Source organism: Hypomesus nipponensis, chromosome 12, assembly GCF_054491055.1.
Source record: "Hypomesus nipponensis isolate SF chromosome 12, ASM5449105v1, whole genome shotgun sequence".
In the NCBI taxonomy this organism is placed as follows: domain Eukaryota; kingdom Metazoa; phylum Chordata; class Actinopteri; order Osmeriformes; family Osmeridae; genus Hypomesus; species Hypomesus nipponensis.
Window position 1 is genome coordinate 1,659,053 of NC_140372.1, and position 15,098 is coordinate 1,674,150.

The 15,098-nt window shown below is 49.6% G+C and overlaps 2 protein-coding genes across 4 annotated transcripts in view; one reads left to right on the forward strand and one right to left on the reverse strand.

Moving 5' to 3' along the window:
• The window catches only part of fam184aa (family with sequence similarity 184 member Aa), a 23,888-nt gene extending 12,051 nt beyond the window's left edge, over positions 1–11,837 (forward strand). For 2 of the 3 annotated variants that reach the window (XM_084667409.1, XM_084667408.1), the window contains exons 12-18: positions 2,404–2,557; positions 2,793–2,920; positions 3,809–3,993; positions 4,926–5,072; positions 6,402–6,519; positions 7,844–7,948; positions 11,230–11,837. In XM_084667409.1, the coding sequence (XP_084523535.1) occupies positions 2,404–2,557; positions 2,793–2,920; positions 3,809–3,993; positions 4,926–5,072; positions 6,402–6,519; positions 7,844–7,948; positions 11,230–11,238 (846 nt within the window). In that variant the 3' untranslated portion in view covers positions 11,239–11,837. Of the gene's footprint in view, positions 1–2,403; positions 2,558–2,792; positions 2,921–3,808; positions 3,994–4,925; positions 5,073–6,401; positions 6,520–7,843; positions 7,949–9,247; positions 9,442–11,229 lie in introns of all 3 variants that reach the window. The other variant, XM_084667410.1, reaches the window with a different exon arrangement.
• Positions 11,835–14,613, reverse strand: pln2 (phospholamban 2). Its single transcript, XM_084667412.1, has 2 exons — positions 14,504–14,613; positions 11,835–12,817 (listed from the first exon to the last, which is right to left on the reverse strand). Exon 2 carries the CDS (start codon positions 12,708–12,710, stop codon positions 12,552–12,554), a length of 159 nt encoding a protein of 52 aa, XP_084523538.1. The 5' UTR covers positions 12,711–12,817; positions 14,504–14,613; the 3' UTR covers positions 11,835–12,551.
• Between the last annotated feature and the right edge of the window lie 485 nt (positions 14,614–15,098).

Below are 15,098 nucleotides of genomic sequence, written 5' to 3' on the forward strand. Positions count from 1 at the left end.
AGAGAGAGAGCGAGAGAAAGCGAGAGAGAGAGCGAGAGAAAGAGAGAGCGAGAGAAAGAGAGAGAGAGAGACAGAGAGAGAGACAGAGAGAGAGACAGAGAGAGAGACAGAGACAGACAGAGAGAGAGACAGAGAGAGAGACAGAGAGAGAGACAGAGAGAGACAGAGAGAGACAGAGAGAGACAGAGAGAGACAGAGACAGACAGAGACAGACAGAGAGAGACAAAGAGAGACAGAGAGAGACATAGAGAGACAGAGATGATGTTCATCAGTATGTTGGAGTGCTGGGCTGTACTGTACTGTGATTCACTTCTATATCAAGGCAACATTAACTAGCATGTTGCAACATCTAGCACTGCTGCAGTGTCACAAAGAACAGGTTTCTATTGTTTATAGGGCAACACAACCAGGATTCGCCTTAGTCAGTGCAGCTGGGAGCCTTTGATATGAAAAAGAGGGAGGGACGGAGTGGGAAAGAGAGAGTGGATGAGAAGGAGGAAGGGAGAAACAGGCAGAGAAAGAGAGACAGGTGTGCTTGGTCTGAGTGACTGCTCTGTGAGGATGTGCTGGGTCTGAGCGACTGCTCTGTGAGGATGTGCTTGGTCTGAGTGACTGCTCTGTGAGGATGTGCTGGGTCTGAGCGACTGCTCTGTGAGGATGTGCTGGGTCTGAGCGACTGCTCTGTGAGGATGTGCTGGGTCTGACTGACTGCTCTGTGAGGATGTGCTGGGTCTGACTGACTGCTCTGTGAGGATGTGCTGGGTCTGAGCGACTGCTCTGTGAGGATGTGCTGGGTCTGACTGACTGCTCTGTGAGGATGTGCTGGGTCTGAGCGACTGCTCTGTGAGGATGTGCTTGGTCTGAGCGACTGCTCTGTGAGGATGTGCTGGGTCTGAGCGACTGCTCTGTGAGGATGTGCTGGGTCTGACTGACTGCTCTGTGAGGATGTGCTGGGTCTGAGTGACTGCTCTGTGAGGATGTGCGCGGTCTGACTGACTGCTCTGTGAGGATGTGCTGGGTCTGAGTGACTGCTCTGTGAGGATGTGCTGGGTCTGAGCGACTGCTCTGTGAGGATGTGCTGGGTCTGAGCGACTGCTCTGTGAGGATGTGCTGGGTCTGACTGACTGCTCTGTGAGGATGTGCTGGGTCTGACTGACTGCTCTGTGAGGATGTGCTGGGTCTGACTGACTGCTCTGTGAGGATGTGCTGGGTCTGACTGACTGCTCTGTGAGGATGTGCTGGGTCTGACTGACTGCTCTGTGAGGATGTGCTGGGTCTGACTGACTGCTCTGTGAGGATGTGCTGGGTCTGACTGACTGCTCTGTGAGGATGTGCTGGGTCTGACTGACTGCTCTGTGAGGATGTGCTGGGTCTGACTGACTGCTCTGTGAGGATGTGCTGGGTCTGACTGACTGCTCTGTGAGGATGTGCTGGGTCTGACTGACTGCTCTGTGAGGATGTGCTGGGTCTGACTGACTGCTCTGTGAGGATGTGCTGGGTCTGACTGACTGCTCTGTGAGGATGTGCTGGGTCTGACTGACTGCTCTGTGAGGATGTGCTGGGTCTGACTGACTGCTCTGTGAGGATGTGCTGGGTCTGACTGACTGCTCTGTGAGGATGTGCTGGGTCTGAGCGACTGCTCTGTGAGGATGTGCTGGGTCTGACTGACTGCTCTGTGAGGATGTGCTGGGTCTGACTGACTGCTCTGTGAGGATGTGCTGGGTCTGACTGACTGCTCTGTGAGGATGTGCTGGGTCTGACTGACTGCTCTGTGAGGATGTGCTGGGTCTGACTGACTGCTCTGTGAGGATGTGCTGGGTCTGACTGACTGCTCTGTGAGGATGTGCTGGGTCTGACTGACTGCTCTGTGAGGATGTGCTGGGTCTGACTGACTGCTCTGTGAGGATGTGCTGGGTCTGACTGACTGCTCTGTGAGGATGTGCTGGGTCTGACTGACTGCTCTGTGAGGATGTGCTGGGTCTGACTGACTGCTCTGTGAGGATGTGCTGGGTCTGACTGACTGCTCTGTGAGGATGTGCTGGGTCTGACTGACTGCTCTGTGAGGATGTGCTGGGTCTGAGCGACTGCTCTGTGAGGATGTGCTGGGTCTGACTGACTGCTCTGTGAGGATGTGCTGGGTCTGACTGACTGCTCTGTGAGGATGTGCTGGATCCTGATCTGGAGGATCACTAGGAAATAAACAGACATCCACCACCAGCTCTGGTCTTCACCAACACAGCCCTGCTCACTCATCAGAGCCGAAACTGAAACTCAGTTGTGTGTGTGTGTGTGTGTGTGTGTGTGTGTGTGTGTGTGTGTGTGTGTGTGTGTGTGTGTGTGTGTGTGTGTGTGTGTGTGTGTGTGTGTGTGTGTGTGTGTGTGTGTGTGTGTGTGTGTGTGCAGGCCCTGGAGGAGCGTCTGAAGCAGGAGCAGAGGGAGGAGGTGCTGGCACTGAAGGAAGCTCACAGACGCACCCTGGAGGTGCTGCGACAGCAGGCCCAGCAGGACCTGCAGACCCTGCGCTTTGAGCTGGAGGACGAGGGCAAGGCCATGCTGGGTAGGACACAGTCAGACCCCCCCCCCCCCACACACACATCCTGGGTTTCAGAGATGGAGTGATGGATGGATGGAGAGATAGAAAGATAGACTGACAGATCCAAAGATGCACAGATGGATACATACATACATTGTTCATCCCCTAGAGGAGTCATTACAGACATCTATCACATGTTTCTAACCCTATCAGAGAGGGTTTCCTCTGACCTCTGGATGTGTGTGTCTCCTGATCATAGCGTCGCTGCGCTCAGAGCTAAACCACCTCCACGCCACGGCCATGGAACATCTCCGCCAGCACCAGCAGAAGGAGAACACAGCCGCCAAGCTGCAGCTGGAGGGAACCCTGGAGAAGAGCAAACAGCAGGTCAGACCCGCTCTGCACGCTGCTACACTCACCACCTCCTAACGACCCTGCAACTACCATGGAACTACATAGCAACCCTTTACACTGAGGTTACATTAAATACCATGTAGCTACATAGTGACAATGTACATGTAGGTTACAATAACATGAATGGGTGCCGTGTGTCACTGAAAGCTTAGATTGTGGAGAAAGTAAAGTTGTCTCCTCAAGGTCCTAGAGTCCCCTGGGTTAAACATCAAGAGAACACTTCCTGTTCCTACGAGGCTGTTCTAGATGTTGGTTGTAAGGGAACATGGCAGTTATTTAGGTTTAGGAAGTCAGAGATCTTTCATGACTGCAGCTGCAGGGAAACATGCTTCATGGTGCTATGAGTGTACTGCATCATTCTATCTACCGCACACACACACACACACACACACACGCGCGCGCACACATGCACTCACACACTTTTTTTATTTATCTCTCTACCTTTCTCTCTCTCTCTCTCTCTCTCTCTCTCTCTCTCTCTCTCTCTCTCTCTCTCTCTCTCTCTCTCTCTTCCTCTCTTCCTCTCTTTCTTTCCCCTCCTGCAAAATTCCAACTGACTGCCGTTAATGTAGTGGTATTCCCTTTAACATGACCTACTTAGGAATTTAGACTGTGCCTCCAGGCTATCTGCTAATCCCACCAATAGCTGTTTCATGTAAGCACATTCTGTAGCATCTCCCTCAGATCTGACTCATTACCCTCCTGCCCCCCCCCCCCCCTCGCTCTAGTCAGCAGGGTTTGCAGTGTTGTGCGCCAACCTTCACACTCCGTCACCCCCTGCTGTGTGTGTGTGTGTGTGTGTGTACGGATTATCAAAGGAAGTGTGACCTCATGTAGCGTTGTTCCTTCTGATTGGTCCAGGAACAGGAGCTCTTTGGTCGTATCTCCGACCTGCAACAGGAAGTGTGCTGTCGGACCAATCGCATCACAGACCTGGACCACGAGATCCACTCCCTCAACGAGACCATCGGTACGCTGACCCGGGAGCTGGAGCTGAAGGGGAAGGAGGTGCTGCGGGTCCGGAGCGAGGCCAACCACCAGATCAGGTAGCCTGACCCCCGCCCCCGACCCCATGCTGACCAGTCACATAGGGGAGGATAGAACTGAATAGGAAAGCAGAATAGAAACACTCTAATGGGTTTGAGTGGAAAGGAATGTCATTTGAATTGGAGTGGAACAGAAACGACTGGGATTCAACAAGAATTTCCGATGTTGTAGTTTTAAGACGCATCGCCGGCTTCCGGCAGTAGCAGCGAACGTCTTTGGACCTCTGAGACTTCAGAGCCTCTCCCCTCAGCCTCTCTCCTCAGCCTCTCCCCTCAGCCTCTCCCCTCAGCCTCTCCCCTCAGCCTCTCCCCTCAGCCTCTCCCCTCAGCCTCTCTCCTCTGAGGGCTGAGGTGCAAGCCATCAACATTTCATACACTGCTCATATGAATATTTCAAAAACATCCCATCAATAAAAGATGCATTGTGAGGAAGTCAAATTGCAGCTACTGTCGTTAGTAACGGGCGGGGCAGATTTGCTCTCTGTCTCTGGTTGTGTTGCCCGGGGCCATCATGATTTCAGACTGGGCTGCAACCTACTGCAGAACCCCTCTCGAGATACAAATGATCCTGTATCTCTGAGGAGATGGGAGGAAAGGTGTACTGTCAGAGGAGGGGAGGAGGGGAAGGGGAAGGGGGAGGGGGGAACAGGGGGAGGAAGGGGAGGAGGACGACAGCATGTTTCGTCTATTGAAATCTGCAGGGCATCAGAAATCAAGCCTGACAGAGTTAGGGTTAGGGAAGGAGTAGGAGGGGATGGGTGAGGTTATGAGGAGGGCAGAGGAGGGGAAGGGAAAGGAGATGAGGGCAGGAGAAATTTGCACTGACCCATGCCATAGTTGTGTATGAAAAATCCTATTTCTAACCTCTCTTCGTGTGTGTGTGGGTGTGTGTGTGCGTGGGTGTGTGTGTGTGTGTGTGTGTGTGTGTGCAGGGCTCATGAGCAGGACCTCACCAGGAGGCATGAGCGGGAGCTGGGGGAGCTGGGAGCGTCTCATCACAGAGAGACTCAGATCATGCTGTTAGACTTCAACAAGGCTCAGGAGCTGCTCAAAGACAAGATCTCTGCCCTCCAGATCCTGTAAGTCGGTGTGTGTGTGTAAGTGAAAGAATGTCTGTGTGTATATATGTGTATGTGTGTGAGAGAGAGACAGACAGACAGACAGACAGACAGACAGACAGACACACAGACACACAGACACACAGACACACAGACACACAGACACACAGACACACAGACACACAGACACACAGACACACAGACACACAGACACACAGACACACAGACAGACACACAGACACACAGACAGAGAGACAGACAGACAGACACACAGACAGAGAGACAGACAGACAGACAGACAGACAGACAGACACACAGACAGACAGACAGACAGACAGACAGACAGACAGACACACAGACACACAGACAGAGAGACAGACAGACAGACAGAGAGAAGGACAGACACACAGGCAGAGAGACACACAGACAGAGAGACAGACAGAGAGAGAATGTGTGTGTTAGTGTGTAATTGGGTGGATGTAATAAAATGACTCTTGCTGAAGGACTATATTTGAGTCCTAACAGCCTGGTGATATGCGGAGACTTTGTTGATACACACAGACAAATGCAGAATCGTGGTTCTTTGTTCTGCCTGCCTGCATGCATAATGCGATCTGTGGTTCAGTGGTGACCTAATTTGGGACTGAGCGTGAGCGCCATCTAGCCTCGGCCCTCTGTACTGCAGCTCTCTGACACACCTCAACCCTAACCCTAACCCCTGCAGGGCTGTCCTTCCAGGTAACCTGGGGGGGGGGGGGGGGGGGGCACAGCAATGACAAACATGTCGGTTACCTAAATACTCCCCATTCACCAGTTATTCTAACTCTAACCCTTACGTTAAACTCACGGTAAAAAACTAATAATGTGCCACCTCGAAATAACTACGTGACCCATCTGGACCCTTGTTGCGGCTACGACACTGGCAGCAAGACAGGATAGACACACTGCCCGTTATTCAACGCAAGAGGCTGAGCAGAATCCCTGATCACGCCCACTCAGAATCAGGTCCCGGTAGTTTGAACCCAGTTATGTTGTTGAGGCTGACGTGTTCAGCCACTAGGTGGCAGTATTAGAAGGGAAACACAGGAAGGATGTTCAGAATAAACTTCTTTGTACCATGGCAAGCTTAGCTGGGAGGCAAGAGCTACAGTCTGGATGGTTACCAGAACCCTCCCACTCTCGCACAGAGAGAGCTCAGTGAGTTTGCAGGTTCAAATCCCCCCCACCCCATACTTCACATCGAATGAAAGTGTCAGATGAATGAATCGGTCGTCATGACGAGTGTAAAGCTGTCGTCATGACGACCGCAAATGTCGTCGCGTCCGTGACCTGCTGTGTTCCGTGTTCTAGATTGGAAGGGACAGAGGACAAGTTCCGGAACCGTGAGAGTCGTCTGGAGGACCTGCAGGTAATCGCTGAGCTGAAGGACATGGTGTCAGAGAGGGAGTCCCTCGTCAAGAAACTGGTGGTGAGTCCCCTAACCCTGACCTTCAGCTACCAGAGGCCCAACAAGCACCAGCTCCCTCCCTCTCCCTCCATCTCCCTCCCTCTCCCACCCTCTCCCTCCCTCCCTCTCCCTCCCTCTCCCTCCCTCTCCCTCCCTCTCCCTCCCTCTCCCTCCCTCCCTCCCTCCCTCCCTCCCTCCCTCCCTCCCTCCCTCCCTCCCTCCCTCCCTCCCTCCCTCCCTCCCTCCCTCCCTCCCTCCCTCCCTCCCTCCCTCTCCCTCACTCTCCCTCCCTCCCTCCCTCTCCCTCTCCCTCTCCCTCTCCCTCTCCCTCTCCCTCTCCCTCTCCCTCTCCCTCTCCCTCTCCCTCCCTTCCCTTCCCTTCCCTTCCCTTCCCTTCCCTTCCCTTCCCTTCCCTTCCCTCCCTCTCCCTCTCCCTCTCCCTCTCCCTCCTTCCCTTCCCTTCCCTTCCCTCCCTCTCCCTCTCCCTCTCCCTCCTTCCCTTCCATCCCTCTCCCTCTCCCTCCTTCCCTTCCCTCCCCCTCCCTCTCCCTCTCCCTCTCCCTCTCCCTCTCCCTCTCCCTCTCCCTCTCCCTCTCCCTCTCCCTCTCCCTCTCCCTCTCCCTCTCCCTCTCCCTCTCTCTCCCCCTCCCTCTCCCAGCTGTGTGTTTTAGATGCCCACTAAAGGAAGTGTTCCCTCCCTGATCCTCCTGGGAGGTGGAGGCCCAGCTGTCTCTGTGTTCCTCACCCATGTGTCTATCTGGATATCTGCTATCTACTTTAATATCTCTTCTGGACATCTGAATTTACTGCATCGAAAGCAAACAAATCTCTCAGGATGAATGTATTTTTTTATCAGGGATTAGGCTGGGATTTATTTTGCACGGTGTGAACTGAATGTTATATACATCGATGACACACTCTTGGCTGTAGTGGACTTGCTCTATGCACCATTGCAATACTCAGGAAATTAACCTGGCAACATTTAAACCTGGATTTGCTTTTTAGTTTAATATAAACACTTTTTGGGTGGTCGATCGTTGTATGAAGTATGCACACAGTCCAACACAACCTCTTTATAGTTTACTGTACATTTCTTCATCATAAGTCAGAATTCTGCTGTGTTTTTACAGCCTTTCCACGTTGCGTCTATAAATGGGAGGGTCTAGCTCGGTGGTTAGAGCTTTTGGCTACAGATTAAAAAGCTACGAGTTCAAATCTCTCCCTTTACATCACATTTGGATAAAAGCTAAATGATCTGCTGAAAAAAAAAAAAGAATACACATTATTACATGAACAAGCACGAGTTCTCGTGAGTGTAACTCTGGTTCTACCGATCTGTTTGTAGGACGATAAGAAGTTTTACCAGCTGGAGCTGGTGAACAGAGAGACTGGCTTTAACAAGGTGTTCAACACCAGCCCCAACGTAGGGGTGATTAACCCCCTCATTAAGGTGAGTCTACACCCACCTGGACGCAGAACCAAACAAATAACAACAGACGGCTCGGCAACAATGCCTAGCAACCGTTGTGAGTTGATATGACGTGGTGGAACCAAGGCAATTGGGCTATCTGACAAACAAACATTTTAATGCATGAATTCAGATGTTCAAAAAGCATCTGACCACAGCATCCTGTTTCTAACTGATGTTTTACTATTAAGAGATATTATGATAATATAGCGTGCTCACCATCCAAACCCCCTTCTCATGTTGTATGTCTGCATTAAGAAGAGACTCTTCAGTGTCATTGCATCCAATCCCATTTTCAAGGAATGATTCTGTCTCTCTCTCTCTCTCTCTCTCTCTTGTGCTCCCTCTCTCTCTCTCTCTCTCTTGTGCTCTCTCTCTCTCTCTCTCTCTGTCTCTCACTCGCTCGCTCTGTGCATGACCAGAGTTGATGTTGTTCTTGCCCAAGCGTTGCTTTCTGTTCCTGACCATCCATCACGCAATCAAAGCTCTGGTTCTCTGACTGGTGTGTTGTCCTGATCAGACCTGGGGATTGGGGCTGTCCTGTCCTGATCAGACCCTCACTCCAGGCTGCCACTCCAGGAGATGGGGCTACTTTGTGTGCAAAGCTTTGTTCCAGCCCTGGGTGAACATGTCCAATCAGAGTCAAGGCACCGTAGATTCCCATGTTGGTTGGTTGAAACTGGAGTGTTGGTCCTGGGCTGAAACTAAAGCTCCACCCAGGTGAGCTGTCCTCTATGGGCTGTAAGCTCCACCCAGGTGAGCTGTTCTCTCTGGGCTGTAAGCTCCAACCAGGTGAGCCCTCCTCTCTGGGCTGTAAGCTCCACCCAGGTGAGCTGTCCTCTCTGGGCTGTAAGCTCCACCCAGGTGAGCTGTTCTCTCTGGGCTGTAAGCTCCACCCAGGTGAGCCCTCCTCTCTGGGCTGATGTCCACCAGTGAGCAGTGTTGCCAATTTAGAGACTTTTCACCTTCCCTGGCAACTAGAAATCGTATCTAGTGACGAGCGGCAAATCTGTCGACTTTTGGCTACTTTGCAATCTTTTTGTTGAGCAGCAGAAAAATAACTTGGTGTTCGAGCGTCCCCAGGGTTTACAGCAGTAGGCTTTTAGATCTGTAATTGTACTTAATACATCCACAGATCTAAAGGTTGACGTCATCACGTAATCCAACAATTTTTAGCGACATTTCAGAGCCAATGGCGACTTCTGGTGAGCTTGTTTTGGCAACACTGCCCATAAGGACGCAGCTTCCCCACAGCTCTCTGTCTGTGTCCTTCTGATGCAGCTGAGGAGGGGCAGGTCAGGGAACGGATACGTCAGCTCTCCAACCCTAAATGTTGAGGACGAGGAGGAGGGGCTAGGCCCGGGGTCTCCCCCCCCCTCCCCCCTCCACCCCACCCCGCCCCGCTGTAGTAGCCCTCCGCCCCCGTCCTCCAGCCTTCCTCCGAACCCCCAGCCTGACCTTCAGAACCCTCGGAGGTGAGAGACACCCTTCCTCCTCCTCCTCCTCCTCACCTCCCCCCCTCTCCTCTCCCCCTCGTCACCTCGTCACCACCGACTCTTGTCCTCGCCGCACATACCGTCACCATGGCAGCGACAGACATGGCCTAACAGCTCCCCACACACACTGCACACACACACCATCCCGGTCCTGCCACTAGGCTTGGTCGTGTGATTCTCAGTGTTGTTAACAAGTCTCCAGTCAGTCATCATAGCGAGCAGTGCTGGTGGGCGCTGCGCTGTCTGAGCGTCCTCTCTCTCTCTCCCTCTCTGTCTCTCTCTCTCTCTCTCTCTCTCTGTCTCTCTCTCTCTCTCTGTCTCTCTCTCTCTCTCAGGTCTAGCCTCTCTCTCTCTCTCTGTGTGTTTGATGTTCATCCACAGCAGAGGGCCGGTCTGCTTGCTCCACACCCCAGTGCATCGTAACAACAGTCCGTGATCACAGTTTCTTAGTTACCCAGGTCTAGCCTGGGTGCTAACAGGAGAAGACTGGGTTTTAGTCTGCCTCAGGTTGGGCTCCCTGGCTAGATCCTCGTGCATGGCACATTGCTCGTATATATATTCCGACAACTACCCGTAGTTGAACTGTCAAATGACACTGGGTTGAAACATTCTCCCAAACAAGATTATATGCTGGCATCCCCAGAAAGCCATGATGAGTGATATCGTGACATTGAACAAATGAGCATATTCCGGAATCCGTGGTTTTGGAATACAGCTGTCGTACTCGACACCACATCCCTGATCACTGTCTGTGAGCATGAACACCATTTGCTTGCTGCTTGTGGCAGGAAACGTCACCCTGTTCTCCTTTTCCGAGTCATTTTACTGATGTGTATCTTGAATGCTTTCTCAGGTCACTTACAGATGAAATAGCATGTTTGTTTTATTTTGTGTCACTAACAGTTTTCTATTTTACAGCAATGAATGTATGGCATCATATGACAGTCTTGATTTTCATTTCAGTTTAGCCAAAGTTTTGTTACTTATAATCTGGGTTTCTTGAAATAGCACAATAGATAAGATGGAAGTGTCTCTTAAGACCAAAAAACTCCTCTGTGTGATTTCTCACGGTTTGGATTTTCTACGGATTTCACTTACTCCGCATCCCATAATAGTTAGAGGCTGTTGTTTTATGTGAAACGGCCATGCTGGGATTTTAATAGGTCAAGTCTAAACAAAAGATCATTACTGTAACTGCCTGGCTGTTGATGCTGGGGTACCAATTACAGCCATTGTTGCTGCTAGCTAGGGAGGGTTGCAAGGTCCTGGGTGTCGGGTAATTATGTGCATCGTGGTGGTGGTCTGAATATTAATAAGCTGCTTATGGGAGGCTGTCGGGAGTGTGGTGCTGGCGGTGCTGAACCCCTTGCTGTCTGGCTGGGTGACAGCGACACAGCCACACACACTCAGCCCGAACCAGCGAGTGTATCGAGGAAGAAATTGTCCGTTCCCACTGGATTGGTGTGACTGTCCGTTAAGATGATTTGTAGGAATCTGAGTCACACCGTTCTAATGGTTACCACTTCAACCACGATGTCTATATATTTATGTTATAACACAGCTTGAATTAGGTGATGTGTGACATGTGACAACAACAACAAAAGTTTGTATTTTGACCCTGTCAGGAAAACTAACATGTCTGTGGTCTCTTCATGTTGTAGTCGTATCGTCGCACTGTCGAGCTTGCATCGTGACCACGTCTTGCTATCCTGTTGTCGCTGTGTTTAGCGTGTCGTTGTGTAATCGTTGTTTTGAACTCCCGTGCAGCCCTCCTGAGACTGACGAGGTGACCAGAGCGGAGCCGCAGGAGGAGCTATACGCGCAATACTTTACGTTCTGACTCCGCTCGGAGGAGACGACCTTAGAGCATGTGAAAAAGATAATTATTCATAAAACACACAACGTGGCTCTACATTCATTCATACACTGTGAACTGTTATCTTAGTTAAATGTTTTTTTTTATATATTTTTTTTTTTCCGTTAAAATCTGATTAAGGATGATGTTTTGTTATGGCCTGTTATTATGCAATATCTGCGTCGGTGCAGAAAAAAACGTATTTGTTCAATATAATGCCACTGTAAGTATCGGGGTCCTTTCAAATTACTGTCACTTGCTGTCGGATCTGTAAGCAGTTTTAGGAATCTGAATAATCCCCTGGAATATTAAGAGCACTTTTCATTTTAGTGTCTGAACAGTCAAGAATGATGTTGGAAAAGGCTCCTAATTTGACGGTTTTAAGTGTGTGTTAATGGTTGCATTCTCCAAACTGTTAAACACAAATGATGTCTTGCCAGTTTCAAAGTAAATAGCACAATTAATCTATATTTATATTATACATGTCTATTATAAACAATAAACAACTATTGTGACATTTGCTTGATTTAGTGGTCTCACAATATCTGCTTTATTTGTGTGCATAATACAACGATGAGAACGTACACTGGTGATATTCAGAGATAATCTGCCACCTTGAGACCGTGAGGACCATGGGTACAGAGGGTTGGGTTTCCCCTGGAACGTTTCACAGAGGTGATAAGGACACACTTGGCTTTCACGGGACAGTTTACTTAACATTTGAACACTTTATTCATTTATCAGACACTTCTGTCCAAAGCGACTGCCAGGTTGACCTTCACCTAATAGCAGTTGAACTAAAGGTAGCTGACCCTTCGAACAGCAGCTATCTGGCCCTCCCTGCTGCTTCCAGGCTCATCCACGCCACATCTCTGGGGTGTTAGAACCTATTGATCCACATCACCCAAGGTGCAAAAAACGACATTTAGAAAGCAGCTGTTTAACTAGATCTGAACGTTGACAAACCCAAGCTTCAGTGACAGTGACGATGTGTCTACAATACGTTTAGTGGAAAACCTGTTCATGCAACATACAGGGAGTTCACTTTCACTACAGATGTAACTCTAATGACACACCCTACAAGTGTGCTGTTGTGAGGGGAAGAGCGATGATGTTAGAGGATGACCTGCTACGCCATCCCTCTTCCACTTCCTCCTTCCCCCCATTCCCACACCCCATTGGCTCCCGCACAGTTCAACTTCTTTCCGATTGGCTGCTGTCAGTCTGCGGCCCGTCACATGAGCAGGACGATGATGTAGATCAGAAGCAGGCAGATGAGGATGAGGGAGAAGTTGACGAAGAGCTCCTGGAGGTTCCTCTTGGTCTGGGGGTTCACCTCGATGTTGGACGCCCTCCGGATGGCTGTGCGGGTCATATGCTGAACTCTCTCCATGGCTGGGCCGGGGTCAAGGGTCAGAACACTCACCAGTGGTTTCTGTTGGGGACGGAGAGACGAGCACCTTGCTATTGAAGCCAAACTCCTGTGAGGGGAACGATAGTCTGTGGAAGAGCAAAGGAACATGGAGAAAGGATGGTTATACTTGATGACTCACAAAAGGGAAGTGTATCTCTCTGCTGATGCCCAACGTTCAACCTCAGTCTCTGACTGATCTCCTGACAGTCCCTCAAGGAGACTGAGGTGACCATGATGGGCAAGGTGTTTGTGTCTTCAGCCCTCCAAACTTCTCACACCAACAAGTGGGTTTGGGGAGAGCAGCTGATATGCTTGTGTGTCTTTACTGACCCCATCTGTCAGATGCCTGAACTTTCCTGGCTTGTTATCTTTTCTCCTGCTGTATTCTCATGCATCTACAGCTATTCTGGGCAGACTGGATGCCAGTCCTCTCTCGAGACTATTATTAGCCCTCTGTTTGAGTTTTTTTTTCCAGTCCTTCATAGAGTAGGCTATGTTTGTGTGTAGTTGACATTTATCGTGTCGTAATGGGACATCATGGGACTCTTTTTTTTTTGCACCGGGAAAGGTAGTTGTTTTTCACAGATGTTGTTCAACTTCGTCATGTGTCGTTGACGAGTTGTTAAGAATGTATATTTCAGTATTTATTTTTAGGGTATTCCATGTAACAACTTGTTCTTGTGCTTCTACTCAGTTCGAGCTTACTTTAAGCCGTTAAAAAAAAAAATCCACTTCACTCCCACGATGGTGAGCGTGTGGCACTATGGCGATTGCAGGCAGCTGCTATGCCGCTCTCCCGGCGAGCTAGCGGGATGACAGACATGCCTTGGCTGCCATACCAGAACCGATGGTAAGCGCCTCCTGTCAACACTAAGATGTGACTTCAGCCACCTAATAAAAAGCCGCGCAGCAGAGTTCATTAGGGGCCTGCCTTCTGAGTTTTACCAGATCGGACTAATCCCGTAGCGGGAGTCAACTGCCCTTGTTGTCGTTTCCCCTCAGCGCTCGGTTGAGTCACCGTGTAAACACGTTCATTGAGAGTACAGTACAGACTGGTGAACAACATTAGGCTACAGTACATGACATAGCTTAAAGTTTATTGTGACATTCAACCTGACAACAAACGATGATCTTAGTATTATTTAACAGTAACGTTGGTTTAGTAAATGCCCTAACTGGGACAAAGATAGCGCTACATGACCAGTTAGGAGACAAATCTCAACACATCAATGATGGTGTTTATACAGACTAGATACATGCCCTACTGCTTGACAGTCCATATATGAGAAAAATACTAAATTATTTTATCTCACTCAAGATTTTTTACCCTGTAAGTGTCCACTTATACAACTAGACTTACCAAAAATGTACTAATGCCATATTTTATGGTTGGTTTCATGAAAGTAGGTCATATTGCAAGGTTTCGGTCAGGAATTATGTTTGTTTTGGAATGGACTAGTTTAATTTTAAATGTGTAGCCTTTATTTTTGTTTCATATGGGTCATCGCTGACAACAGATCTCATCTCCAGACTAGTAGCCCACAAACCAGTCATCACATTGGTTTAAAACCTGCTCCACCTGCTTAGTTTTGGCTATAAATAATAATATAGATTTCAGTCCAACTATTTCTGAGAATAAAAGGATAAACAGAAGCAACAGTAGAGCCATCTGTCTACTTAACAAAAAGAAAGATGATCTCAAAATGTAGAAGATTCAAGATAGTCTTGAATTTTTGCTTACTGTAGATTACTCGTGGTCTAAGGTTTCCTACCTGACGTAGAAGGTGAGGCGTTGGAGACGGAGGTCAGACTAAACGGGAGAGAGAAGCGCACCAGCGCAGCAAGGACGATAGTGCTGGGAAGCCTGTCAGAACACTCTCCAAAGTTTATAAAAGCAAAGTGAGGGGTGGAGGAACCGATGAAGTCAACAAGAGGATATTAACATAGATGGAGTATGAGTGTGGGGGAGAGAGAGGGGAGGGAGAGAGATGGGGGGGGGGGGGAGATAGGGAGAGAGGGAGGTAGAAAGACAGAGAGAGAGAAACAGAAAGACAGAGAGAGAGAGAGGGGGGGGGAGAGATAGGGAAAGAGGGAGGTAGAAAGACAGAGAGAGACACACAGAGAGAGAGACACACAGAGAGAGAGAGAGACACAGAGAGAGAGAGAGACACAGAGAGAGAGACACAGATAGAGAGAGACACAGAAAGAGAGAGAGAGAGAGAGAGAGAGACACAGAGAGAGAGAGACACAGAGAGAGAGAGAGACACAGAGAGAGAGAGAGAGACACAGAGAGAGAGACACAGAGAGAGAGACACAGAGAGAGAGAGACACAGAGAGAGAGAGACACAGAGAGAGAGAGATAGAAGG

Excerpts from the sequence above, each read along its gene's own strand:
- pln2 (XM_084667412.1), bottom strand. The coding sequence starts at position 12,710 with ATGGAGAGAGTTCAGCATATGACCCGCACAGCCATCCGGAGGGCGTCC.